General features: G+C 42.1%; 3 protein-coding genes across 4 annotated transcripts in view; 2 read left to right on the forward strand and 1 right to left on the reverse strand.

Moving 5' to 3' along the window:
• The window catches only part of LOC145439865 (uncharacterized), a 437,408-nt gene that overhangs the window by 355,821 nt on the left and 53,760 nt on the right, over positions 1-27,827 (reverse strand). The gene's annotated exons all lie outside the window — the stretch shown is intronic.
• On the forward strand, positions 3,096-7,024 carry LOC145439332 (RNA polymerase-associated protein LEO1-like). The gene is made up of 2 exons (XM_080316836.1): positions 3,096-3,971; positions 5,394-7,024. Exons 1-2 carry the CDS (start codon positions 3,650-3,652, stop codon positions 6,758-6,760), a joined length of 1,689 nt encoding a protein of 562 aa, XP_080172962.1. The 5' UTR covers positions 3,096-3,649; the 3' UTR covers positions 6,761-7,024.
• On the forward strand, positions 13,543-27,323 carry LOC145439832 (targeting protein for Xklp2-like). 2 transcript variants are annotated; one of them, XM_080317469.1, is made up of 15 exons: positions 13,543-13,769; positions 17,050-17,376; positions 17,444-17,576; positions 19,642-19,785; positions 20,300-20,484; positions 21,227-21,327; positions 21,631-21,790; positions 21,868-21,994; positions 23,000-23,126; positions 23,625-23,711; positions 23,771-23,905; positions 24,400-24,558; positions 25,451-25,606; positions 25,817-25,931; positions 26,625-27,323. In XM_080317469.1, exons 1-15 carry the CDS (start codon positions 13,679-13,681, stop codon positions 26,921-26,923), a joined length of 2,346 nt encoding a protein of 781 aa, XP_080173595.1. In that variant the 5' UTR covers positions 13,543-13,678; the 3' UTR covers positions 26,924-27,323. The 2 variants fall into 2 exon arrangements, with proteins under 2 accessions (XP_080173595.1, XP_080173594.1); XM_080317468.1 differs by having other exon boundaries at positions 13,544-13,769; positions 20,297-20,484.

Below are 27,827 nucleotides of genomic sequence, written 5' to 3' on the forward strand. Positions count from 1 at the left end.
GGTTAGTTTGGGGGTTATATAAAGTCACAGCATGCTGAAATGATGCATGCTAAAGTGTCCTATGTTCAACTGTCGTTTTCGATTATGTTGCATGCTCATATGTCGGGCTACCATACATAGGGAAGATGTGGTAGGCTACCAACGAGACACTGGGACCGAAAATACTCGAAAATTTATCCGTGATAATCCCATGATTACAGTACGCGAATTTCTCCACAATGGCATGCTGGCAGCATCGAGTCAAGTCAAGTCATACGAAAAAGGTCACTGGAGTCTGACTCGAGTCAAGTCATGACTTGAGTCATCCCCCGACACTGCCCTGTTTACCGTCTATTAGGGTCCGTGACCCAATGTTTACCCATCAGATAACTCATAAGCTCGATTTTTAACCATTATGGCAGTTCTCGGCCATTTGTGAGGCCAAATTCGTGTTATACTCGAAATTCGGGGTGTTCCGCAGTTTCCGCGTTTTTTAGATATTTTTCACCAGGCCATGTTCAGCGCTCACAAGGCTAAGTGACCAAATGTTTAGCCATCAGATAGCCTACCTCCGTATATTTTCAATTTTCACCTATTACGACAGTTTTCGGCCATTTGTGAGGCCAAACTCGTCTTATACTGGAAATGTAGGGTGTCCCGCGGTTGCTAGATATTTGCCACTAGGCCATATATGCTGGGCGTGTATAATGGTTGGTGAACGAATGTTTGACCCGCAGATACTTGATAAGTTCAATTTTTAATTTTATACGACAGTCCTCTGCCATTTGAGGCATAATTTGCCTTATACTTCGAACATTGTGTCCCACGGTTTCTAGATGTTTGCCACGAGGCCACTCTGCGGGTGTATAATCGTTAGTGACCGAATGTTTAACCCTCAGATACTTCATAAGTTCGCGGCCGATGGTGTGGTGAGGTTAAATCTGCGATGTACTCGAAAATTAAGGTGTTCGCAGTTTCCGCGTTTTCTATATATATTCCGCCTATAAGATGCTTCGTAAGTTCGATTTATAACTATCACGACGGTTTGTGGTCGTTTGTGAGGTTAAATCGTCTGCCTTATACTCGAAAATTAGGGTGTCCTGCAGCTCCCGCGTTTTCAAGGTATGTTCCGCGAGGCCAGGTGTATAATTGTTATAGTGAACGACTGTCTGACTCTCAGATACCTATAGTAATTTCAATTTTCAACTATTACGACAGTTCTCTGCTATTTATGAGGCCTAAATCGCCTCACTATAAAATTGGTGTCCCGCAGTTTCCTCGTTTCATACTTTTGAGTTCCTACAATGAGATCTACAAATGTCGATGACCGACGGTCCCGCGTTCCGCCGTTTCCGCTGTTTCCTCGTTTTAGGGCCTACTTTGTGCTCTATAGAGGTCAATGACCGAGGTGTCCGGACAATACCGAGAAAACCATTACCGAGAATGCCATTACCGAGAATGGACACCACCGAGAATGGACATTACCGAGAATTGACACCACAGAGAATGGACATTACCGAGAATGGACACCACCGAGAATGGACATTACCGAGAATGCTATATATGCATTGCAGGCATGTTATGCATATGCACAGGTCGTGTGAGTGCATCACGGCGTTGCCACATTCGGTATCGATGCTCAGGTATAAATTTCTCGACAACTTCAGTCCCAGTAAGCTATATTCTTGACATTGGCCATTCTTGGTAATGTCCATTCTCGGTAATGACCATTCTCGGTAATGACCATTCTCGGTAATGTCCGTTCTCGGTAATGTCCATTCTCGGTAATGGCATTCTCGGTGATGTCCGTTCTCGGTAATGGTTTTCTCGGTATTGGTATAGAACCAATGACCGACTGTTCCGCGTTCCGCATTTTTCTCTGTTTTCAGCGCTTTAGGAATCGAGGTTTCCCGCTTTTCCCGCAGTTTCCGCGTTTTAGGGGCCATTTCCGCGAGTTCCGCGTTTTCCGCAGTTTCCGCGTTCCCTCCTTTTAGGGTTACCCGGCTGCTGACGGGCTCGAAGGTGAATTTTACTGAGCTGACTTATTGCACGGCAGGAATAGGATATAGAGAATGTGAAGTTGACCATGGCCATAGTCAACTTCAGTTACAGTGCAAGTTTTCAATGTCCTGTTAACTTTTGCGTCATGATAATTGATCAAATGTACGGAAGTATAATTAATTGTCACTTTGTCAATAACGAAATTTAATTGCAACGAAATGAACTGTACATGTATGTCACTGGGCCCCCGTTTGGAAATCGGTGGCAGGTGCTCACCTGACGGCTTGCCGGGTGCCTTGCTCACTGCTCACAATGTTCCTCATGAATTGGCGCCCCGTGCTCACCTGACAGGGAGGCTCTTGCTCACTGCTCACTGCTGGTCTTACCCACGCTATTCTCTCTATAGTTTTTCTTGAAGATCACTCTCGACAAAAAGTGGTAGGGAGGATTTTCCTGCGAGTAAATCACTATTGTGCGGGTGGTCTATGTATTTCTTATTGGCAATGGTGATTTTCTCGCAGGAAAATCCTCGGTGTCTCACAGGGAACGAGATTGTCTCACAGCAGAATCACCTGTGTCGAAATAGTCTCACAGCAAAATCGTCAGTGTCTCACAGGTAACGAGATTGTCTCACACCAAAATCGCCTGTGCTCACAGAGAAATCTTCAATGCTCCCCTGATATATCAGGCAAAACGTACCGAGATTCCAATCAGGTCACTGGCTATGATATTGATCTTAACCACAATCCAGGAGTCATTAGGCCTTTATGTCCGAGGTCATTTAAGGTGTCAGGGTAAGCTAATATTGAAAGCAACCTTAACCAATGTTCACTTTGATTCATATTTTGTATAGACACCGAGGCGTCTCTTGTGTTATGCAGCCATGAATAGCATGGGTCCAGAGTGCACGCCATTGAAATGGGAATATGACAATTGCTTCAATAGATGGTTCAGAGAAAGCTATCTCAAAGAAAAGCATATATCCCACGATTCTGCGTGTGGTGAATTGTTCAAAAAGTATAAGGACTGTGTAAAAGATACCCTTCAAAAGCAAGGAATAGATTTAACGGAGCTCGAAAAATCTATGGTGAAAAATGACAAGGACGATGAAGAAAAGTGATTCCAGCCGCTTGGATTGTTCACGAGTACCATTTGCTGTTGTCCAAACAGACATATTTTTATCATTATTCTTTATTGCTACGCGCATCGCCCTAAAACTCTCATCAACTGTACACTTATCCTTTGGTGCAGTGTAGACCTCTCAATGATATGGAAATATTAAAATAATCGCAATTAGAAAGGGTTGCCTTCGAAATACAATGGTTGTAATATTAAAGTCAGAAATAATAATCCTTCCAATCAAATTCTTTTTATGTGATGAAATCGTGATGGGATTGTTTAATCGTTATTCAAGGGATTAGTTTTCATCTAGAATCTTACTGGGCAGATACTCCCCGAAACAGATGTGTGCACTATTATTGGCCTACTGTTGATTGTCACACACTGTGTATGGAAAAATTGTCAAAGATACTTACTTCCTCTGTTGAGTTTTACGTTGTATGGCGGTTTTCGAATGTATTCCAAATTGAGTCTGCTCATGTTGTAAAGCAGCAGACTCATTTTTCCAGATACATTATTAGCACACTGCCATACGTCGAATATTAACAGAATGGATTCTCCGTTTGAATCCAGCGAAGACAGCGAACAGGAAGGAAAATCGGGAGAGGAATCTGGGCAAGAGGAAACGAACGAGCCGGAGGCGGCGAAATCTTCGGCGTCGGAAGAGGATGAAAAATCCAGCTCAGACGAGGAAAGCACCGGCCAGCCAGCGGCAGAGCAATCCGATTCTGATGAAAGCAATGCGGAAAATAACGCCGCAGCAGATTCTGATGATGACGCGAGTAACCCGCCGGCCGACTCTGACAACGAAGGTAAAGAAGAAGCAGCAGCGGACTCTGACGAAGCCGCCAGTGACTCTGACGGTGATCAAGGTAATTAAATAATAATTCATATTGATATAAACCTTCGGGTTACCATATGTCCCCTCTTAAGAGGATTAGTCTTCTTTTTTACTACTTTGAAAGTGTCCTCTGAGGACGCCCAAATATCCTCTTTTTTTGAGAATTCGTCCTCTTTTTGAAAATTTTGGTTACGTGTAGGCCTACGTCGAAATTCAACTGAGGTATAGTCAATCAGTAGGCCTACCGAAGTAACGGTCCGGTGGGTCTTTCTGGAGTTGAGCCGGAAAGGCGACCTTTTTTTTTTAGTCAACAAACTACAAACTCCTGTATTGTAAGTCTGCAATTTTTTAAAAAAGTATCCTCTTTTCAGATTGCCAAATTATGGTAACCCTATATAAACTAGAATATTTCCGGCTAGCGTGTGTCAGCGGTAATCATCAGCAACTAGTAGAGAATTGAAAAGAACATTGTATATATGTTGACAATTGTATCGCCGAATATGTCATGCAAATTCGAGTACTCGCAGGGTTGTAACTATGTCACAAGGTTCCGAGTCACAACTCAATCTCAGTTTTACAGTTTTGACTCGAGTCAAGTCGAGTCATTTTCAACTCACCTCCGAGCCAAGTCCGAGTCATTCAGCAGAGGGTCGAGTCCGAGTCATGGTATTATGACTTGAGTGCGAATCATTCTGTTGACCACTCAGTTTCCAGTTGAAGTTTTGTTGAACCCACTTTTTATAACTCTGTTTGGGGTTATCAAATGTTTCGCATTCATATCATACTAATTTTCCTCACTTTCAGCAATTTCTGGTCTCATTTGCAAGTACCAGTACCAATAGACGAAATCCCAATACGGTAGGGTGGTTATACTTGACTATTCTTCGAAATTACAATGAAATGTCGGTCGTAGCCGTCTGTGTCTTGAGTCGTATGACTTGGTTCGAGTCATGTGCAATAACTCGAGTCGAAGTCGAGTCGGTACACAGATTGACTCGATTCGAGTCATTTCCGTATTTTGAGAAAATGACTCGAGTCTTCAGGACCCTGACTAATCGAGACCTACTATTTTTTGGTTTACGGTATGCCCAAACTTCTTTTGAGAGCGCAAACTATGTTGTGGATCTTGATAAATTCAACTTCGAATAAATGCTTCTCAGGACTGACAACACGAAAAATACTGTCTCTACAATTTTTCGAACATAGGCTAATGATAGGCTTATAATAATAAAATTACCGGTATCGAGACAACAGATTTCGGGTTGTTGGGAAAGGCCGTTCATTCATATATTTGTGTTCCTTGTAGTCCGCTTTGTTCTTTTCAATTCTCTGCTAGTTGCAAGCCAAAAATATTTGGATTTATTACAATACGATCATGTCATCAAATTGTATACCGTATTCAAGTTCCGTACGGTACCTCCATTAGTCTCTTCAATTACATCTTCTGATCAAGGTAACGAAAACGCGGCCGAATCCGACGAAGAACCTAATCAAGCAGAAGCTTATTCAGACGAAGACGCGAACCGTATCGCGCCAGACTCCGACCAAGACGAAACCCAAGAAGAGTCAGATGGAAACCGTGGTGCTAACGAAGCCAGCGAAGCGGATAGCAGCGCTGATGAGGCAGCGGTAAAACAGGAAGACGAATCCGACAGCGAAGACGGTGACAAAACAACGCAGAATGACCTTTTCGGTGGCGCCGACGACATATCCTCGTCTGACGATGATAAAGAAGCCACCCTGCAAGAAAGCACGGAAAAAGGGCCGTTACAATTTTCTGACGACGATGATGACAAGGAAACGGAGCAAGCGGTCAAACCGCCGGCCGAGGACGAATTACAGGAGACTCGAATCGAAGTTGAAATCCCACGCATCAACACAAACTTAGGAAGGGCCATTCATTTTGTTAGATTTCCGAATTTTGTAAGCGTGGAAACGCGCCCGTTCGACCCTGCCGTGTACGAAGACGAGATCGAAGACGACGAGCTTATGGACGAAGAGGGACGTACTAGAATGAAGTTAAAAGTAGAGAATACGATACGATGGAAAAAATACACTGATGAGAACGGAATTAACATCACCGAATCCAACGCGAGACTCGTGAGATGGTCTGACGGCAGTCTGTCGATGCATTTGGGGTCTGAAATCTTCGACGTGCATGCAATGCCGCTGCAGGGCGACCACAACCACCTCTTTATCAGACAGGGCACGGGTCTGCAAGGACAGGCCGTGTTCAAAACAAAGTTGACTTTCAGACCACACAGTACTAAATCGGCGACGCACAGGAAAATGACGAGCCGTCTCGCGATGAGGTTGAATCAGAGCCAGCAGAAGGTGCGCGTGCTGCCGATAGCCGGGCAAGATCCTGAATCGAGAAAGGCGAAGTTGATGAAGGAAGAGGAGGACCAACTGCGCGCGCATATGAGGAGGGAGGCTCAGAAAAGACGCATGAGAGAAAAGGCGCATGCTCGAGGACTCAACGCGAATTACCTTGAAGACAGGTTGGATGAAGACGATGACACGGGCGCCATCAGTGTGTCGGCGATTAAAAATAAATTCAAACCTGGTTTCGGAGGTGCTCGTAATATATACACTTCCGACTCGGAGTCTGGCGACGAGAGGCAGCTCACAAAAGCCAAACGACTCGAATCTGATGACTCGGATGATGATATCGGAAAGAGTAAGGATAAATCGGAAGAGGGCGAAAAAAAGAAAAGGAAGTACGTGAGTGATAGCGACAGTGAGGCAGAAGAGTCGTCTGCGCCTGTGACTGATGATGTCAAAATGGAAAGCCAGGAACATTCGTCGGACAGTGATTGAGAATAGACCAGGACTGTGAGTAGCCGATGTGGAAATCTTGAACTTCGGTCCGTGTCATGCAATGGCAATGGTACTGGAAACCGGAATTACTAGTCTGAAAGCCATCGTCGACTGATTTTGCGATACGTTGGTGGGACCAGGCCCACAGGGATGAAAAGATTGATGGGGTGCGCCAGTGAAATTATAGCTTGATATTTTGTTGAAGATATCGTGCTTTTTGCTTTTCAATTTTCTAAATAATAAAAAAGACTATTAGGTGTCGAATGTGGATGTCAATGATAGCATCGTTTGGGTGACGGGCAATTTTGCACCTTTGACAAACCTAAAAGAGTCATGCAGGGGTTATTAGGTCGAAAGCAAGAAAGGATTGGAAATTGGTCGTAAGTACTTATTTATTATTATTATTATTACACGAAGGCGTGAGCATTTAGGCCAACATATTTCAGGTCAAAGCGTCTTGTTAGATTGATCGACCGCTACAAGTCGACGACTCCTTCCTATCGAGTCATTTCATCGCAATGTAATGTGGTGATATTATTACTGAATAAGTAAGCCAAGAACGCTTCGCCCGCCTAGTTCGTCCAAGGCACTGTCGGAATTACCCCTGGTCATGGAAACACGGCCGACATGCACAACTCGTCACGGCCTTTCCGTCGGCTGTTCAGTGTTCATTCGTGAAATTGCATGGAAACAATTAACAAAGCAGCAGAAATTTGGCAGAGCCTAGACTCGAACCTACAATCATTGGATCGTGACGGTGTCGCACTGCGTCACTCGCTTCCCGATCAACACAGGAAATCGAGTGGAGCACGAGGAAACTTTCTTGTTGCAAGATATTCAACAAATATTACGAACATATTAACCGATCGCTCTGGTACCATGGCGACCCATAATTATACTTTCGCGACCCATGTTTTGGTCGGTAGCCTACCCAGTGGCGTAGCAGCCACTTGGCGGTTCTGGCTCTGCGCCAGGGGCGGCAAAATGAGGCTGCACAGTAGGGCTGTTCAAAAATAACTTTTTTTCCTGAATCTTGCTGGCTACGTGATTAAATCGTTAGATTGCCTTAAAAATCGACGCACACCAAATTTGAATTCATTCCAACCAATATTCGCGGGTTACGTAGAGTGTGAAAATTTTGACTTTGCCCAAAAACACAAAAAAATTTTTTTTTTCAAATAATTCTGCCAACCCCGTGAAATTGCTGGGCTGTCTTCAAAAACTATGCAAAACAAATTTGACTCAATTCTAAGCCGTAGAAGCGGAGTCATTTCAGTTTTTATTCGATAATTCAGGGATTATCTTTGATCGGTGGATAATCCAAGAATTATCACCGGAAAAGTGGAATAACTCCGCTTCTACGGCTTAGAATTGAGTCAAATTTGTTTTGCATAGTTTTGCTGTTTACAAATTTGCTGCGACTGAGAACTGCAAATCCGAATTGCTATCTCCAACATTTAATTTTTCAGAAACCTTAACAGAACATTTATAAACAGCAATATGTTTGCAGAGGCATGCTATTGGTAATTTGACAATAAAATGAGTTTGCACAGTCGGATATTTCATCTCAGACGACCATTTTAATAATGTGTGTCCAAAAGTTTTAGTAATTATGAAGGGAATACTGTCCCATGCTTTTCCTAATTAAAAAATGTAAATTAGGTTATCAATGACTTTACAAATTTAGAGGCTTCGCGGACCCCCGGTTGAGAACCACTGGTCTATGGAAAGAGACTACGTTCAAAAACTTGAATTGGAGGATATTATCGCTGATTTTGCTTCGGCGAAAGCCCCAAAAGTCAAGTTTTGAGGTGGCTCTTGATTTTCTATTTGCATAATACATTCGTTCGCTATTTCTTGTCTTTAATATTTTTTGCCTTACTAACGTTGAGACGGTGAGGCTGAGATGCGGCATATTATTTGTAATTATTTTTATTGACAATATTGCTTGAACATGAATCTATGTCGAAATTAGCTGCAGTGTACTTAAGCGGGGCGGCATTTTAAGCGAGAGCCAGGGGCGGCAGCACATGTTGCCACGCCAGTGAGCCTACCCTTACTTTATTAAGAAAGCCTGCTGTAACAGAACTTTGAAAGCCTCCCTCCGCGGATTAGAAAGTCCTCATAATTTAGGGCAGTGTTTCCTTAACCTTGTCATCAGCGCTCCCCCAGGCCCCAGGAGGCAATTTGAATTTTGAAGGGGCGGAAACGCTCTGGGGGCGATATGGGGGCGCTGGGCTCAGAGGGGAGGCAATGGGACGCTGAAAAAAATGGCGTCTCAGTAGAGGGTGCAGTAGGAGTTGTATAGCCCATATCCCGGAGTTCTCATTGCAAGTTAACAAGTTAACATTCGACAAAATCTGTTAATATTCGAAATTTTTCGTCGCGCATACATGCCGACGTTTTTTGGAACACATTTCCATGTATAAATGCAGTGGTTTTTATAATACATGTAAAATTGATTACGCGTACTTTTGGATCGCCAATTTCCAGTTAAAATAATCCCATCACGCCACCTCGGATTATTACCCAGGAAATGTTTCGAACTAGCTATTTCATCCCGCAGCGAACAGCACGTCGAAATCGAAGAAGAGTGAGAGCCCTTTATACATTTTAAATATGCTTTCATGCAATCTTTTTTGTCAAAATGATTAACCAAATATATTTGTATTTGAAAGCTACAAAATGAAATCTTCAGAGAATTTCTTCGTCGTATCATAAAGGATATGATACTGCTGTTTAGTGTCATATGATCCGCAACCTACGTCCCCTGAGGATTTGTCCTCTTTTATTTCAATAAATTGAAAGTGTCCTCGGAGGACGCCTTAGTTGTCCTCTTTATTTTGCGAATTCGTCCTCTTTTCTAGAAAAAGCATTAAAATGTGATCAAAAACTCGACCCCAACGCAGCGAACGTCAGAGTTTCGTAAAAAAACAGGGAGTCGAGTCAGGAGTGATGACATTTTTATGTTAGACAAACACCCCATAATATCGTAAAAAAGCGGGTAGCCTACTTCTTTCTAAAGTTTTCAAAATTACCATGCAGTTTTCTATTCCTGTGATGGAGCTTTCAGAATATTTTAAAAGTGTCCTATTGTCGCATCTCAAAAATATGGTAACCCTCTATCACAAATATTATTATCAGCAGTTAGGTTTGATTGTTCTAGGGTTGCGGTGTTTTGTCAAGGCAGATCTGGGTATTATTCGACCAGCACAGCTATTGTATGACGCTTCGATTACCCGGTCAATTAGTGATAACACCTCATCCAGTGGTCATAAACGCTGATTGTTTCAACCACGTCTATATGAATTGAAAGCAGGCTTTTCCTCGATCGGCGCTGGATGAGATGTAGACTGACTTTTATTCCAATCGAAAATCACCTGTCCCTAACGATTTACATAATTGCACGCACGTGTTTTTTGCGAAGAGCTGGTCCCCGCGTAGATCACTCGACTCGGTCTGGTCCGCACCAAGTTGGCCTATTTCCATAGTGACAAACATTTTTCAATATACTCTGGAATTGCTTCGCGGACCTCTACGCTATGCTTTTACTAACCCGGACCCTTGGCGTACCACCCCCGTGATTGCCTGATTGATTGCTCTCACTGCGTGATCAGCTCTTGTATTTCCCTTGCTGTCGACTTCTAGGGTTCGTGTCGCAATTAGGTAGGGTGTTGCATTTAAAACAAATGGTTGTTATTTGGTAGGCCTACCAAGTATAACATAGTGTAGTGTGCCATATAGTACTAACTGTTCTGATTTAAGTTAGAAACCATTCACCACACGACATGTCAAACAGTGATGATCGAACATCGGAGGGAGTCATCGGATAGCGTTCGGGCCAGATTTTTGCCGATTTTGTGACATTCGGAGCGGAGTCGGAGTTTACTATACAGATATTTTTTTTCGGAGATTTTGGAAGTGTTGTAAATTTTGCATCAGATATCTTAGGATAGCTCTGACCAGAGGTGACTATTGATTACAAACCAAAACACAGACAGTTGACACCTAGTAATATGACGGGTAACATGCAAAAATGTTTGCCAAGGATCCAAACAAAGTGAATAAGAATCAGTCATCTGCACTACAATTGAGGACTGGAGAGTAGACAATACTGAGGCCACCCATAGTAGGCTATATCACATTCATTTAGTAAAACATATTACCAAGTGTATGATGCTTGCCACTCTGATGACGATATAGGTAACTGCTGGTTAAAATGGTTGGCCATGAGCTATCTTAACCTAGTGATCTAGCAAGGGATTTTCGTAGAGCAGTGTCTGTAGTTCACAAAATCGAAGGCGGAGCTGTACATTTGGGATTCTTCGACAATGTTATTGAATAGCCTACCTCTGCCAATATGGATGTTTCGCATTATCTCGGAGTGTGCGATTGAGCCACTGAGCTATATAAACATCTCTTTTGAGTCGGAGGGAGATTTCCTCAGATACTAAGGTTGTCGGAGGGATTAGGATTCTCGAAAAGCACCATCCGCTCATCACTGGTCAATCTTCCAGAAAATCGATCAATCCAATCCAAATCCTTTCTGAAAAATCTCTAATCCTAATCCGATCCAAATCCAACAAAATTCAAATCCGTTTTTTTTTTAAATCCTAATCCTAATCCATGCTCTTCTCTGCAAATTGGGTTTCGTCATTGACAGTAGATAAATGACCTGTGAGCTATTATTTCGATGAACGGTAATGCAAGATAACGATTCATATTTTCATAGGACGTATAGATTCAAAAAAGCCCTACTTGATCACCTCTTGTTGTTACACTAACACTGTTGCCCTACCTCGCCCAGACATTGCTTCATTGATCATTTGCTACCATCGTTTAATTTTTCTTCTATTTTATTTTTTTAACTACTGTAACCTTTTTTACAGCCAGACTGCTTAGAGTCAAGTTTACCTGTTTGATGCTGGTGTGATCAGACTAGATGACTTTCACTATGGAATGTGACTATGGAACGGAAACTCCCGTTTCCCATTGTTAAGTCACGCTCGACTGAATCTAGCGGCTTTGGTCAATCGCAGCGCAACAATCGAACAATTTGCCTTAGGTTAAATGGCATGCCACGCTTATAGATACTCGACTTTGATAACGAAATTACCAGACTAATCAGTCGGTGATAATCTTAAAACTTTCTACAGTGTTAGATGACATCATCAAGATATACAATTCGGAAGCTAGTCGCTCATCTGGGTATGCAACACAATCAAAATCCACATAGACCGATAGCGGCTTTTGCGAAAAATCCGTCACGCGCTAGGCTGCGAGCACGTATATACTCGACTTCGATAACGAAATTACCACCCTAATAAGTTAGTGGTATTCTTCAAATTTGCTAACAGTGTTAGACGACATCATCAAGATATACAATTCTAAAGCTAGTCGCTCATCTGGGTATGCAGCACAATTAAAATCCACATATAGACCGATACCGGCTTTTGCGAAAAATACGTTACGCGCTAGGCTGCGCGCACCTATAGGCTATACTCGACTTCGATAACGAAATTACCACCCTAATCAGTTAGTGGTAATCTTCAAATTTGCTAACAGTGTTAGATGACATCATCAATATATACAATTCGAAAGCTAGTCGCTCATCTGGGTAAGCAGCACAATTAAAATCCACTTATAGACCGATACCGGCTTTTGCGAAAAATACGTTACGCGCAAGGCTGCGCGCACCTACCATCTATATACTCGCGTAAAATCTACTATGCGATAGCGCACTTTGCGCAAACCTATGCAATATACAAATACACGCAACTTCGAATGGGCATTTCGGCGTCGGCCATTATTTATCACCCTATGAGGGCCCACCACCAACGTTTTGGGGGGCCTGACGAAGTGCTGTTACGGTCCTGCATCCAGTCTATAGGCCTACCTGCAGAACAGATTTTACGCAAAAACCTGTGTTGCTCTATAGATTTTGACTAACTGATTAGCGTGGTAATTTAGTTATCGAAGTCGAGTATGTATTGTATAGATGCGCACAGCCTAGCCAATAACGGATTTTCGCAAAAGCCGGTATCGGTCTATGTTGATTTTGATTGCGTTAAATACCGAGATGAGCGACTAGCTTTCGAAGTTTATATCTTGATGATGTCATCTAATACTGCAGCAAGTTTCAAGATTGCCACTAACTGATTAGGGTGGTAATTGAGTTATCGTAGTCGAGTGTATAGGTGCGCGCAGCCTAGCGCGTAACGGAGTTTTAGCAAAAGCTGCTATCGGTCTATGTGGAATGTGGATTTTGATTGTGTTGCTTGCCCAGATGAGCGACTAGCTTCCGCCTTGTATATCTCGATGATGTTATCTAACACTGTAGCAAGTTTCAAGATTGCCACTAACTGATTGGTCAATTAATTTCGTTATCAAAGTCGAGCATCTGTGAGTGTGATATGCCATTTAACCTAAGGCAAATTGTTGGATTGTTGCGCTGCGATTGACCAAAGCCGCTAGATTCAGTCGAGCGTGACCTAACAATGGGAAAACGGGAGTTTCCGTTCCATAGTCACATTCCATACTTTCACGGTCTTATCGATCATTCCTATCTAATACCGAATACTGTGCAAGCATATTTTCTGTACCACCATGACTTTCGTGTGTTATGTATTTTGGTTGGATGAAAATAAAGACTCTCTCTCTCTCTGATCAAGTTGACGGGTATATTTTCAATCAACTATTTTCGCACAAAGCCACAAGCCACCACGCATGGGTGAGCTTCATTAAAGCAGAACGGCTTTGTGATTGGTTGACGATGACGAGCTTTTTCTAGCGCGATTTTGAAGTCGCATATTTCTTTGCATGATAAAGGGGCGAAGAGCTGAGTTTATAGTTAGAAGGCTGTTAGCAGCGAGAAGTTTGATTCGCTTTATTTAAGTTGATCCGTTGAAGGATAATATAATGGCTGGTACTTGGGATTTCGACGCGCCCGAGTTTTTAGATTTTGGGGCAAATGAACATGAAGTCGTCGTTGGAAGAGACAGTTATTTTGGTGAGTATTATTCACTTCGAAATGTTTTGTAACAGACATTTACCACTGTTTGAAAGGTGACACTTCCTTCACACACCGTGCAAATTGTGGTTTGAAAGGATTTTACTAGAAAACTAGTGCATAAAGTACATTAAGTAACGGTATTAAAATTAAAGATGAAATTATTTTTAAAGTCAAATTGTGGGTCAAGTTCAACTTGAATTGAAGTGATATAATATAGAATCTCATACTTTTTTGTAACTACTATATTCTCCATGCGACCTGCATGCATCCAACAGTTTCGCTTTGGCTTTGTCGCTTCGCGAATAACTGCTTTTGAGCTCATTTTCCCTATAGGTGTGTATAGGCTATATACTTTTTTAAGTTATAGGAATTGGATGTCATCGGTGTCACCAATTTGTTCCAGATGGTGACTATAAGAGTGGAAGCATGTCTATAATGTCCCCTCATGGAATCTCGGTTCATTTTTTGAAATAAATCCTGCGTGATGAGAGCTTTTCTGCATAGAATAATTAAGTAATTGAACAGAAAGTTCTGTGTGTGTGATGTTGCCACCAATTCCACTCTGGTAATAACGTGGCCTATGATCTTGACATTTGCTGTCTTGTGGGAAGTATTTCTTACCATTAAATCTCAACATTTGTTAGAGAAATGTACTTGATTTGATACAGCAATTTTTCAATCTACTCGGAATTGCTTTGTGGGCCGGATGAAATCGTCGCTGGCCGTATGTTTGACTTGACACCCCTGAATTAGACATAATCCAAGGCCGCAAGCAACCTATGGTATATAGTTCTGTCTGTGCTGTGATCGCCTATGAATGGCTATATGATGATATCTGATATGGAACGTATAATTAGGCATTTTGCTACCCTGACATTAACTGTGCTCAATTGCTCAATTGATGATACCATATCTCGATGCCATTGATTGCATTACCTTCCTACTGAGATCTAAATGACTAATTGAATTCATCTTTTGTTTGCCTATTCTCCAGTGAAATGAACACACAACAATCTTGCCTTAGGAGACTTTTGTTATCTTTTGTTTGCTCATATGCTCCACACACAGACTACAGACGTCTCCTGCTGGGTCACTATAGTGATATCATCAGCATTCTCCCAGCAGGGGACCATTCCTGGCAGCTCCTCCCTGCTGATATCTGCAGGGTATCGATTGTTTCAACAGGTATACCAACATTAAGAGATTTGGCCGACAGAGCCATTTCTTATGATATATGGTCTTTACCAGGGGCGTATTTAGGGGGGGGGTAATGGGTGTCCGGTACCCCCCGTTTCCAAGCTCGAATGTACCCCTTCCTAAATCTATTTCCATTGATCTAATATTTCTTATGGATAATCCCCGTATTGCCGCGCGGCATCATCGATCGAGCAAACAATGCAGTGAGGTGATGCTTTTTTCTCGTATTGTTCTCTCGTCTACGGAAGCCCGAGAAGCGCATCGTCACATGGCTCTCTCGTCTCATCTGAACGCTATTATCAAGTTACAATAACACTCGCATTAGACGCCATGAAATTTCGATACTGTGCGAGTTTATTATCAACAAACATTTACAACAAGGGTGCTAGGCTTGTATCATTAGAGATAGCAGATCCCTACAGTACCAAAACAGATTGTACCAATCAAATGTTCTATATGGAATCTATCATGTATTGATCAAATTTGCGATGCTTTAGTTCGGTTGCTGTCCTGTTCTAACGCGCTTGGCCAGTAGTAAAAACATTGGAGGCTAGGCCGCTCCGTGATTTGCGGCGCGTAATAGTTCTACGTCAATGTGCAATGTAATGTAATAACGCGAAGCTATAGTCTTTGTCTCGACAATTTGCAATTGTCACTTTTGAACCGCAAATGCATTTAGGAATGCATTTTGAATGCGAGCCTAAGCCTGCGTCGGGCCACTGTTATTCACGTGATGCAATCGCACAAGCTCAGTCGTAATTGTTAATTGGTCTTTAACATCTCCACACCAAAATATTGGCAGGCAGTAGATATCATATTGATTTAGAACAAAATTATTCCAGATCATGTGCAAAAACCGGCTGAACAATTGATACAAACGAAAACATTTATTTGCGTATCTTCACCATTCGAGTGTTCATATATGAGCGCAAAATGGAGAGATCTCCAGATGTGCTGTAATATGATCTGCGCGCACTTTCGTGATAACATCCTTTGGTAATTAAGGTCAAGATACCTTGAAGTCTCTCTTTATGCTGTTATCTTCGCTTATGGGTTACAATGTTATGTTTAGTTGTACTTAGTTTTGTATATGCGAAAGAGGCAGTCACAAAAACGAGTAAGATTATCTGACCGTGGTAATATCTGCATTTCTGCATACATTTAAGCTGATCAATCGGTTAGAACTAGCAACACACTCTCCTTTTAAAAACACCCCCCTATTCTAAAGGTACCCCCCGTTTTTTTTTCGGCTAGATACGCCCCTGGTCTTTACAAATGGTTTATTGGATGATCTTGGCTTGTTAGAAAATTTTCTCGTTGCGTGAAAGCTTGGCCTTTATATTGCAATTTCCTCAATGTTAAAAAGTCAAATCTTAACATTGTCTGTGATATTAGTATATGCTTACTTTATTAACAACCTGGGTATTATCTGAGTAATTGAGTATATTTATATATATTTAGGCTAGTGAAGCTTTATGGTGGTTGTGGTATATATAGTATAGGTCACGGGAAACTAGGCTGGATGTGCTACTGCAAGAAGTCATTCCAGCTTGTTGAGAGATTTGCTATTGACTGCTGTGAAATAGCATTGAATAACCTGATCGCATATAGGCCCTGCTGCGTATCTTATGTAATGGTCTACCTTATGACCTATGACCATTCATTGTGACATTATATATCCCATTATGAGTGCTGTATGATGGATTATTATGGTTATCATATCAAATGCACATGTACAGTTTGTCTTACAAGCTTCTGCTAACCAAACTGAAATTGAGAAAAGATTTAGAATTTTAGAAACGATGAGCTGCATATGAAGTGTGTGCTTTCATAATTTTGGAATAATACTGGAAGGGGAAGTCACAGAATGTACTTTAAAGTCGTCAGTGTCCTTAAAAGATGCATTTGTGAATTTGTTTTTTACTCTCCGTTGAATATTTTTTGCTCAAATTTGTTATCCGTTTTCCATGTCATTCTCTCACGCCACCTTGTCAATAAGCACGCAACAAACAAGCATAGTAACCCACATATAGCAGCTCCAGTCTTACTATCTGTAATTCGTTCTCTTATTTTTCTGTAGATTACGATCACGAGCGTCATGCCAGCTTTTCCGAAGAGGAGCATCGCAAAATGGACCCGATAAAAGAAGTCGACCAGCCAACCAGCAGCAGACTGACCTTCGACACCCCGGTACGAGCAAAATCCACTGCGAAGCCTTCCTTGTCGGACCTTGCAGAGATCGAAAATACTCCGTCAACAACAACCAGCACAACGCCAGATGCATATACAACTGCCGTAGAAGACTGCGAGTATACGTCGCAAGGCAAAGTCACAACAGATAGCGGGTCCAGTCCGTATCCATACGTAACTGCTGTAGATGACACGAAGATCGATGACGGTGATAGTGGTATGTAGGCGGCTTCATGCATTTCCACCAAGTTTTTTTCGCTACATTGACTAATCTTCTTGCGCAGAACCAGAGGATGATGTTGCCAAGAAAGGTGAGGTGAAATTCAGCGAGGATAATCGAGTGCAGAATCACGAGGAGAAAAGCAAAGAAATTAGTTATCCATTTATTGCAGGAAAATCAAGTGGCGCGGCGAGCAGGTTTGTATTATTCAATCTATGACTTGCAAGTTTGGATTTGATAGGACGTCAATCACTAAAATCATTACTGACTCGTGCTGGACAACATTAAGTACTCCTGAGTGCTTTGATGCCGATAAATCTCTCATTGTCGCGCCATAATAGTATTGATGCTTCGGCAGTTGAAATACATATATACCTTTTTTGCCACCACAAAAAGTAATTCCAGTTATACACCTCATCAGGGGTTCTCAACTTCCCTAGTATAACGGGCCGCATTTTAACAGCAACATACGCTACGAGCTGTAGAACATTATCACCATGCATTTGTGGGCTACTATTAAATTTAGGCTACTATAGCCTATTTACCAGTCTTATATGGCGATTTAGTACATTTTTATGCATTCTGAAGCACTAATGGACAGGGTTCATAAGTTTGCAGTTGCTGTTTTCTTTGTGATATTATCTATTTTCCAGCGGCGCAAGTAAATTCCTTCATGGAGCGTGCATTGCATTCGTAGCCAAGTCGGTATATGCACCTTTAAACCCTTCCACCAGAGAACCGAACTCTGTTTCATTGTGTGAGCGAGCAAGTATAAAATTACGGTAACTTTTTTGTTACGGAGGCCATTATCACTTTGAGCTCTCAGTGATATGAGAAGAAGCCGGGAGTTTAGGGTCATTTCTGAGCAAACCAATCAACCCTTCTCTTCTCCTTCCATGGCTGTAGCCCTGCACCAATAGTTGCAGAAGTCTGTTTTGTCAAGTTGATGTTTTTCACTTGTGTTGTCCCCTCCCCAGGTTTGCCCCGTTTTCCTTTGGAAATATGTCCAGTCTGATTAAACGCACCTCGATCATTAGCTATGCAATGTGTGTGAAGTCGGCGGATTCATCCAACACTAGGCTAAAGTAGTCTGCGTGGCAACGTGTTTCAGAACATGCGATAAAAGATCGACTGACACTGCTGTTGCTCTTCTGGTGACCGTTAAATCAGACGACTGTCGCTTCGAAATTTGTCAGATGATGTTGGCCTTGCTGCCAAGTTCCGGAAACGGCGAATATTCGCACAGTTCGTTAAAGTTTTACTGAGGTCACACCTTCTCTAGAAGATTCTTGGGTTTAGCGATATTCCAAGCAATTTTGAACAATGCGTCTGCAACGTCGTCGGCAATTTTAACAATGCCTCGAAATATGGATTGCCGGGCTTCACAACTAACTCTGTCATCACGCGATATGTACAACTCCAGAAGAAACCACCGTGGTATCATTTTAACCTTCTGCGCCTCGTTACAACAACTGTTCTTCGACAAATATGACGCATTGGTCTTCCGTAACAGTACCGTGCCAGAGTATCAATTACGTTCATAATGAAAGATGTCGCGGGCCGCAAAATTATCCACTGCGGGCGGCCCGCGGGTTGAGAACACCTGCACTACATGAAAGCTAATTTGCTCATTTTTTAACCATATCAATCACATTGCTCTTTGACACAATGTCATTTGCACCAACACGCATAGCTTTCTTCTACATCAAAGGTTCTCAACCTTTTACTTGATGAGCCACAGGTTGGAACCCCTGTTCTACATGATTTGGATGCTATGATATGACTGAGCGAGATTGCAAGTAGGGCTGTTGTAGCAAAACTAATTTCATTGCTTAAATATATTGGCTGTCATTTGTGACAACTCTACACAAATTTTTAGGATTGATAGACTACTCTACTAGTGCAATTGGATCATTCTACCTGGTCCTATTACTGACTTGTTTCACCTCACTGGTGAGGACCTTCACCCGTTTCCCATTGTGGATTAACCACCAAACTTCCAAAACTACCTTCCTTGCTTCAACCACTCGACTGCCTGGTATTCTTGTTACCCATAGGGTGAATCTCTTTCTGTTCTTGGGCCCTTTGAAGGACCATAGTGGGCTTTTCGACGATTCATGTTTGATATGCGGTGAAATTAGCCAGTTCCTTCCCTTATCTTTCACCAAATTCTGGACTTGAAATTGACTTTGTGTGTCCACTATATGTCGTAGTTCAAGTGTCGAATTTGCGATAACCAGGCTGTGCTTCTTCCGTTGGCAGAACGCCGCAGATGAAGGTGAGGAGGCGTAGCGAGCGATTGTTGAAGGCAAAAGAGACTGAAAAGCTCAAAGATTCTGATCAACCGATGAAAAAGAAGAAGAAAACCTTCCATTTGACGCAAGCTTCCACTCCGACAATGCTGAGGTTTGGAACATGGTTGTCTCGTATAATATTGTCATCCCACCTAACGCTGGTTGAATTCTCATCTCCAGATTTATATATCCTGGTTCTTTCACTACTATATTTGTCATGCATCTCTACCCTCTTTACGTTCTCATGCTTATTTCTATGTTTTCATACTTCTTGCAACACAAAATGTTGCAACAGAGGATTGTTCTCCTGAAGTAAAATTTAATTCAGACTTGAAAGATTTGCTGTACTTTCACATCAAAGTGTTCTGTCCGTGGTCTATTCTGCAATGTCATCGCATAGTTTTATCGGCTTTGTTACCGTTCATACCTATCTGTTATATTGAACGGTGTATGATAATTCAACTCGAATGCAACCAAATATTGGTTGATATCTCTGGAAAGTAATGATCTATGCTGAAGAACAGTTGGTCCCTAATGGCCCTTGTTAATATAAAAGGTTGGAGGCTTGTACATCGATATAAATTATGACCCCAGTTACTCACTGATGAAATAATTTGTCTTAGAAGAAAACCGGTTCCCTCCATGCCCGGGACTAAAATGAAATCCACAGCGGAGCGCGAAATTGAAGAGATACAACGCCTCAAACAGCAGCACCGCAGACGACTCGAGGAGAACAACAAGACGCTGAGAAGAGCATTGGCGGGTCCTGCCAGGCCGCCGAGCCCCGCAAAATTCGAAAAGAAGTCTAAAGGTAGGAATGCGAGTTGGCGGCTATCGTGGTGTTGTCGACTTTGTTGTAATAAGTAGTCTGCAGTATTACACTACGGCAGCGGCTCATAGCCAGGGGCTCATTGGGGGTACGACATATAGGCTATTCAAAGACTCAAATTATTTCGAAAATCAACCCAAAGTAAATAATGTTATGCGGATTACTTCAACTCAAAGTTAATTCGTGTGATTTCGATGCAAGAAACTTGTTGCTTTGAATTAGGGTGTCACGCCCTCCAACGAAATGATAATAGTAACAATGTGCTTCTACTTTTTACGACCTACATTTTCAAGAAAGACTTTCTGAACGAGCGCCGAAAGTTTGTGTAGTCTTTCAATTTGTAATACTTTCGCGACAGGATTTGGGGAAGCAGACTCTCTCGAGTGCGGGAGTAGCACCACATTTAGTTCCGTACATCGTCGCTGGAAAACCAAACAGTCCTATGTCCAATTTCGGAAATTTTGACTTTGACCATATAATTTATACGGGAACCAGTTTTGTGTTCAATTCGCCTTGAAAATTCATGTGCATATGTCCACTTCATTACAAATTGAAGGAAGTTGAAACCCGGTCGTAACGAAAGATATGTGTCCATAGAATAAAAAATTCAAAAATACGAAAAGTGGACATGAGACGGTTTGGTTTTCTAGCGAAAATATTCTCTCCGTCGCGAATGGCATTGCATCCATTGCGCGTGACGATAATCGTGTATCTATTTTCACAGAACCGCATGGAAGGCACGAGCGATCATCGTCTCGCGATCCCGCCAGATTATCGTCGGAGATTGTGTTCCAAAACGAACTGCGCCAATATCAGCCATCCAAGGTAATCCAAGGAATGATTTTACGTAATTGTGGCTTCAGCTGATTCACTTCATAAATGCACTGTTTCTGTTGAAGTTTAAATAAGCAGTGGCCGTTCTATTAGCTTGTGTAAATCTTTGCTGGACACGGTCGACATTCTATTGTTAAAAATATCAATATCCTATATTTGATACTTGATGAAAGACTAACCTCAGGATGGTTTTTAAGTAAATAAAGAATTAATTTTATGCAGATTTTTGCATTACAGCTTATCATAGCATGATCACTTACATAGTCAACAAGTAACTACCGATCCTGCGTTCAGGGACCGCCTAAGCCTACCGTGGTGAAACCATTCCATTTCGCGTCTCGGAAACGTAAGTTTCCGGAAAAGCCAGGATCTGAACCGTATCCTTTCAATCCGAAGTCGTCGGTCAACACGGCTTTCAAACCATCTCAAAAGAGAGAAGCCGCAAAGAAAAAGGGTAGGTTGCGGTTTTCAGATCCATGTCTTGAGCATTTTTCGTCGCCATACATTTGTTGATAACGCTTGACGTCTCAGGTCCGGTGAAGGCTTTTGCGATTACCGCCGCAAAGACTCCCAAGCTCACCACGAGAACAAGGTCGCGACCGGTTCACGTCATCAGCAACGAGGAAAGAGAGAGATTGGAGCTGGAGGAAATAAAAAAGTTAGTTTTATTCCGATTTTTGATTAGGATTCGGTATTGGGCATATCAATGTTCCGTTCATGTCACGTACAAGGTCAGTTCCAGTAATGACAAAATTTTCCTTGAAAGTTGCACGAAAATTGTAAATTATCAGGAATCAACATTGAATAAATACTGAATCGGGCAAAAATTGCTTGTGACATGCTTGCGATGTAGCCTTTTCTTGGAATATCATTGTCAATACGTGAATCCTCGTGCGTCGTAGCAGTCCGACAAAACCTTCACTTGCCATGCATATACGATAATAACACTTGTTTATTGTAATTTATTATTGCGGACTGTATCAATTGTTATTCCTCATGAATGCGGGACTAGTCATTTTTTATATTTAAACATATTCTGTTATTGACGAGCGTGCCACACTAGTGGGTCTACTCTGTTGTTCGCACCAGTACCATGTCAAAGGCGGGTTTGAGTGGTTTTATTCAGCATTCAACACATTGTGACTGTCTGCTCACCCCCAGTTTGATCAAGAGTTATTGTATTTCGAAGCGTTTTTGGGTTGTTATGGCTCAATTAGTAAAGAAAAGGACATTGCATATCAACAGTCCTATCGCAAAATATGACTTCACCAGCATGATATTTTGAATAAGAGAGTGTTCAAGTTGCCATTTTTAGATGGTACATTGAACGCTTTCTTATTCGAAATTTCATTCTGGTGACATCATATTTGGCGATAAGGTTGTTGATAGACAATGTTCCTGGTTGCTGACGATTACCCCTGACGGGTGTCAGCCGAAAATATTCGGGTTCATTTCAATATGAACAATAATGAACATACTAATCGATTGTATATTGATGGTTGTCGGTAGCTTTTTGTATGCTAGACATTACCGTCTCTGCTGTGTTGGCTCATGTAGTTGACATGTTGAAGTTGTGATTTAATAGCGAACATGATGCAAGCAATTACAGATATATATCAGCAGTGACCAATAGATCGGTAAGTAACTGACGGATTGTTTACAGGCATCAGTTTAAAGCCCAGCCGCTAGATCGTCACATATTGGAGGCTCCGACCGCGTTGCCAGAGGTCGAGAAGCGAAGCAACACAAAGCCTGAAGAATTCCATTTGCATCTCGACAAAAGGGTCAAGGTAGGTAGGGATATATTTTGTGGCGTCGTACGCCACACGCCTGTTATTTCACGACGGGGCTCTTTGATTGATTTATTGATTTGACTGAAAAAGGAGCATCCTTTTTTCAAGTCACTTTCTGGCGACATTGGTCGAGGTTTGTTGTAAAATATCTCGCTTCTAAAGCATTTCCAGATATTTTAGTGCTTTTTGCAGTCGATCGTAGCAGACGGGCATGTCTTTGTGGATGTGCAAAATTAAAGCAACCTTGCATTGATCTATTTGGCTCTAACACAAGAGGAAACATTTTGCATAAATAATATAGACCTGGAAGTCCCGCCGGTAATCATAAAATGAACTTTTGCCGTGATAATCACACCTATGGTGTTTTGTAAAGTATCAGATGATTTCATTGGGTATTATATTTGAAAGTAGTCTGAAGAAAGCAATTTCCACACAAACGGTAGAGGTAGTCGCTCTCCAGTATTAAACCTTGACACAACATCTTCTTGTCCACAGGAAAGACCAGCACCGGTAAGCGAGGAATCTCCAGCACGCGAGTTCAAAGCTAACCCGATTCCGCCTTCGTTTTACAGAGGTCCGACGGTACGTTTGTGATAAGTCTCTCTCTCTCTGACACTCCCTCTCAGTCTGTTTGTGTTTAGAATCTCGTCAAGCATCACTTGGAGGCAACCGTGCCGCAAAGTCCGCACTTTGTGTTGAAGAAGAGAATGGAAATCGCGCACGCGCGGAAGGAGGTTAAGGAATCCCAAGACAAGGAGAATGCGAAGCCAAAACCGGTAAGTTCTAAGCGGTAATTGTGGATGGTGTGTAGTTGTTTATGTGTGTGTGCCATAACAACATCTATTGAACCTTGTGTTAGTGAACTTGTAATTAACAACTCCACGTAGCAAAACTGTTCAGATTCCCCAATATGATAATATCAACCATTTCCATTCACTTGATTAGTGTTGTATTTCTTTCGGGATCATTCTTTAGAATCTTCAAACCCAGGTTTTGCCAATGAAGGAGTTGTGTATAATTTAAAAATAGAAATAGTATATTGATCCTAAGCCATCTGTTCGCCTCGAATATTCGAATTTTTTATGCAAGTGACGTCATGTGTTGTGATTCGACTGTTGACGCACAATGTTATTTTGAAATCACTACTAGTTGCTTGCGTTCACCTGCGATCAGCGTTAGCAAAAAACATTCGGTGTTCTATCAATATGAGTAGGCCTAGTTTGCAAGGAATTTCCTATAAGTTCTTTCATGCTGCCGTGTGTTTTTGCAGGTACGTGAGCCATCTGTCAACGTCGAGCCAAAGATAATCCATCCGGCTCCCGAGAAAAAGGCGACGCAGCCAAAACCGTTCTCGTTCGATCGCAGCGACAAGGAGCGTTACGCGAAAAAGGAAGCTAAAATCGAGGAAGTACACCAAATGAACAAACAGGTGCGTGATAGGAGGGTGGGCAACAAGGCTGTACAGTGGGTTCACTTACCACCCACTTCAGGCATTTCCAAGACAAGATAGCCTAATGGTGGCGCGTCCAGTTACTTGATTCGTAGGTCTTGGGTTGAATCCCCGGGTCAGACCAATGATCTGGTTAGTAACACTGGTATCCACGGTCCCCCGCTTAGTCCTCAGCATTACCGGGATAGCAGGGAAGGATGTTGCAAGACTTGTAAAGCCTTGTCCAGCGGTATATGTATATCACGAGACGGTGTATATGCCACGAAGGACAAACTAATTCCTATTCGATATACAAACTCTGACTCCGATAACTTTAAGCACTCCCCCTCCCAATATTTTCTAAGCAGAACTGTCTCGCTCCAACACGTCTGTAATTCTACTTACTGACTATACATGAATTACATTTTTTGTTAGTTATATTGTCGATAGACTCTTGGAGGGACAGAACTTCAATGTACAATCAAATAATATATTCTTATTCAAATCAGTCTGTTGGTATGGACTACGAAGTACTTTTCGATCCTCTGCTAGTTGCTGGCGATTACCCCTGATTAGTGTCAGCAGAAATACCCGGATTTATTTCAATATGGATATCTTAATCAATTGTATATTAGTAACAGGGCAAGCGACCTATTTTTTTTAATTAAGAAAGTTATGCTCCACGTACATGGAAATCTGATAGCTTTTGCAACAGCAACGGCACTTTTTAGTGACATTTTAGGACATCTTGATTTTTAAGTAATCTGATTCGAATTTAAGCAATTCAACAAACTCCCACTTCATCAATAGAAAATTTATCGAGAACCAAATCTGCAGCGCTGCAAGGCAGTCGCTGTTGTTCGTGCCAGTAAATTCTTCGCCACCTTTTCAGAAAGCGAATTCGTTCCGGGCCCAGCCGATCGTCTACTGTCCAAATCCGCAGGATGCTCTGCCGCCGAAAGCGGCCAAACCAGCCACCAGAGCCAACCCGTTCCAGCTCGAATCGGACTTGAGAGGTCACGCCAGGGTGGAGAAATGGAAGGCTATGGTACGTTTTACTCGAGAACGAGTCTGTTAATACTGCAAAATTTATTCCACTCGAGCTTTTCGACTGACTATCATCAGGAGCAATTTACCTCCCTTATTTTTGACTCCCATATTTATTACTTTGACGGACTCTATCCCTATGGTCTGCGACAGTTGGTGTTTCTGATATGAGAAACAATTAAAAATATTCTTCACCTGACTTGTCGTTTAGCTGCAAGAGGAAGAGAAAGAACTGCGGGCTAGAACGGAATTCCGCGCATCTAAAGACTATCAGAAGGTTCTGTCCAATCCCGGTTTCCAACCTGTGCTGGGAGAACGGCAAAACAGTGAGTTGAATCAATCGTTTGTGTCGCAATTTTTATTCAAACAATAATGGAAAGACTGTTGTGCAGCAGTTAGGTGGTGGGCTTAAACATATTTAAATCCTAGTCAATTGCACTGCAAATTGTTGCAATTTTCAAAGTTCATTCGAGGGCTACCGTAACCCCAAACTAGCTTTTACTTCGCACAATCCAGAGTCTAATAAATAAGTAGTTTTTCCTACACGAATGTTTAGTAATGTATAGGTGGGCACGTTGGATAACACTGGTATGAAGTCAATTTGATATATAGTTCTCGCTTTGAGCGCCAAGAACATCGAACAAACTATAGTTGTGGTTACTGACACAAATACATAGATGCATACAGTACGTACCGCATGTCAAAACTAGGTGTGTGTCTAGTTCACTAAATGTCACATGTCATAAGTAACGCTCACATTCAGTGAAACAAACATTTACAAATTTAATAATGAAATATTGATCCATCGCTTACAAATTATAATAGTTATTGCATTTGTAATGCCAAATTCACCAAGTGCAGATTTCAACAAGTCCGTATATCGCAGCTCACACTCACCTTCAGTGAAACATTCATTTTCGAATTTAAGAGTACAATATGGATACATCGCATTCTTTAGAATACTGGGTATCAGATATTTTATGCCGTAATCACTGTCAACCATGTTCGTCGCTTTCCAGTGGAGCCCGAAGAATTTAACCTGCGCACCAGAACCCGCGCTGCCGTGCGTCATCGATTCAACGAGCTGCAGAAGGACAGAGAGGCCGCCTGGAGAGAGAGAGAACGGCAGAGAGAGCTTGACACCCAGAGGGCAGAGGAGGAAGAAGCCAGGAGGCAGAGAAAGGAAGCGGAACACAAGGCGGCCCCAATAAGAAAGTATTCCCAATTTTCGATCAAAGAAAGCGAGAAGGCGCCTACCGTGCCGCAGTCGCCGAAATTCAGCGACAGGTTTTACAAGAACGTTGCCGGCGCCAAATGACTTTCACGCTGTCTGGAGCGTTTGGCTTGCGACTCGCTTGTGTTTTTCTCATGAAAAACAGCCTTTACGTTTAGTTTTGTGGCACTGCCAAGACTGATGGTTCATTCCTGCCATTGCCGCTTTGGTTAGTCTGCCTTGAATTGATATCGCACACGGCTTACAGTGGGGAAATCACGATTTGCGTGTGCTATAGTTTGACTATGTTGTGTTCTCTGTATTGAAAACAGTGTGTAGCTGGTGTGTTGATGTTAGATATCTATTGCATCAGCTCACAAACACTTCTTATTTCTTGTTCTATAACTACGCCTGTCTGTCTGTTGAATGACTACCGTGCTGAGTCGTGATGGTAATTTGCTTGCCGCTTCGCGGTTTCTCAAATAAATACTAAAGTTTTACTGTATTCCTTAGCTTTTTGTCGTGCAGTTGGTGCAAACAGGGCTATGATGAACACTGAACAGTTATGAACGCACTGATTGGAAAGGTGGTCTCGACATTTTTGCTTCATTCTGGTACTGTTGAATCGGTGCTCGCAATGGAAAATGGTTGAACTGATACTTTGATCTTTGATATCTTGCAGACTGCAAGCATCGGGGATACCAAATAGCGATAACTGACCAAGTTCATAAAGATCATTGGTAATCTGGGGGTGTTTCAAAAAATAGCACCTATCAAAGAAATGAAGCAATGTTGTTCTACTGCAACCAATGAAGGAAGGGGAATATCGGAGTCTCGAGCGAATTTTCTGATATAGTACGATCATAATAATATGTTGTGAAGAATTCAGCCACAAGCTTCACACTGGTTTTGTGAAATTGACATAGGCTAGGGACCTAGGGTTGCCATACGTCTGGACGCGGACACCGGACATGTCCGGAATTTCAGTGTTTGAAGTGCGTCCTGGAGG

This window comes from Botryllus schlosseri, chromosome 5 (genome assembly GCF_051294905.1).
Source record: "Botryllus schlosseri isolate E-star chromosome 5, Bs_hap1, whole genome shotgun sequence".
In the NCBI taxonomy this organism is placed as follows: domain Eukaryota; kingdom Metazoa; phylum Chordata; class Ascidiacea; order Stolidobranchia; family Styelidae; genus Botryllus; species Botryllus schlosseri.

Coding starts and splice junctions, on each gene's coding strand:
- LOC145439832 (XM_080317468.1), top strand. CDS start 13,679: ATGGCTGGTACTTGGGATTTCGACGCGCCCGAGTTTTTAGATTTTGGG. Junction 23,712..23,770: donor CGTTTTACAGAGGTCCGACG/GTACGTTTGTGA, acceptor GTTTGTGTTTAG/AATCTCGTCAAGCATCACTT. Junction 25,607..25,816: donor TGGAGAAATGGAAGGCTATG/GTACGTTTTACT, acceptor CTTGTCGTTTAG/CTGCAAGAGGAAGAGAAAGA.
- LOC145439332 (XM_080316836.1), top strand. CDS start 3,650: ATGGATTCTCCGTTTGAATCCAGCGAAGACAGCGAACAGGAAGGAAAA. Junction 3,972..5,393: donor TGACTCTGACGGTGATCAAG/GTAATTAAATAA, acceptor CTTCTGATCAAG/GTAACGAAAACGCGGCCGAA.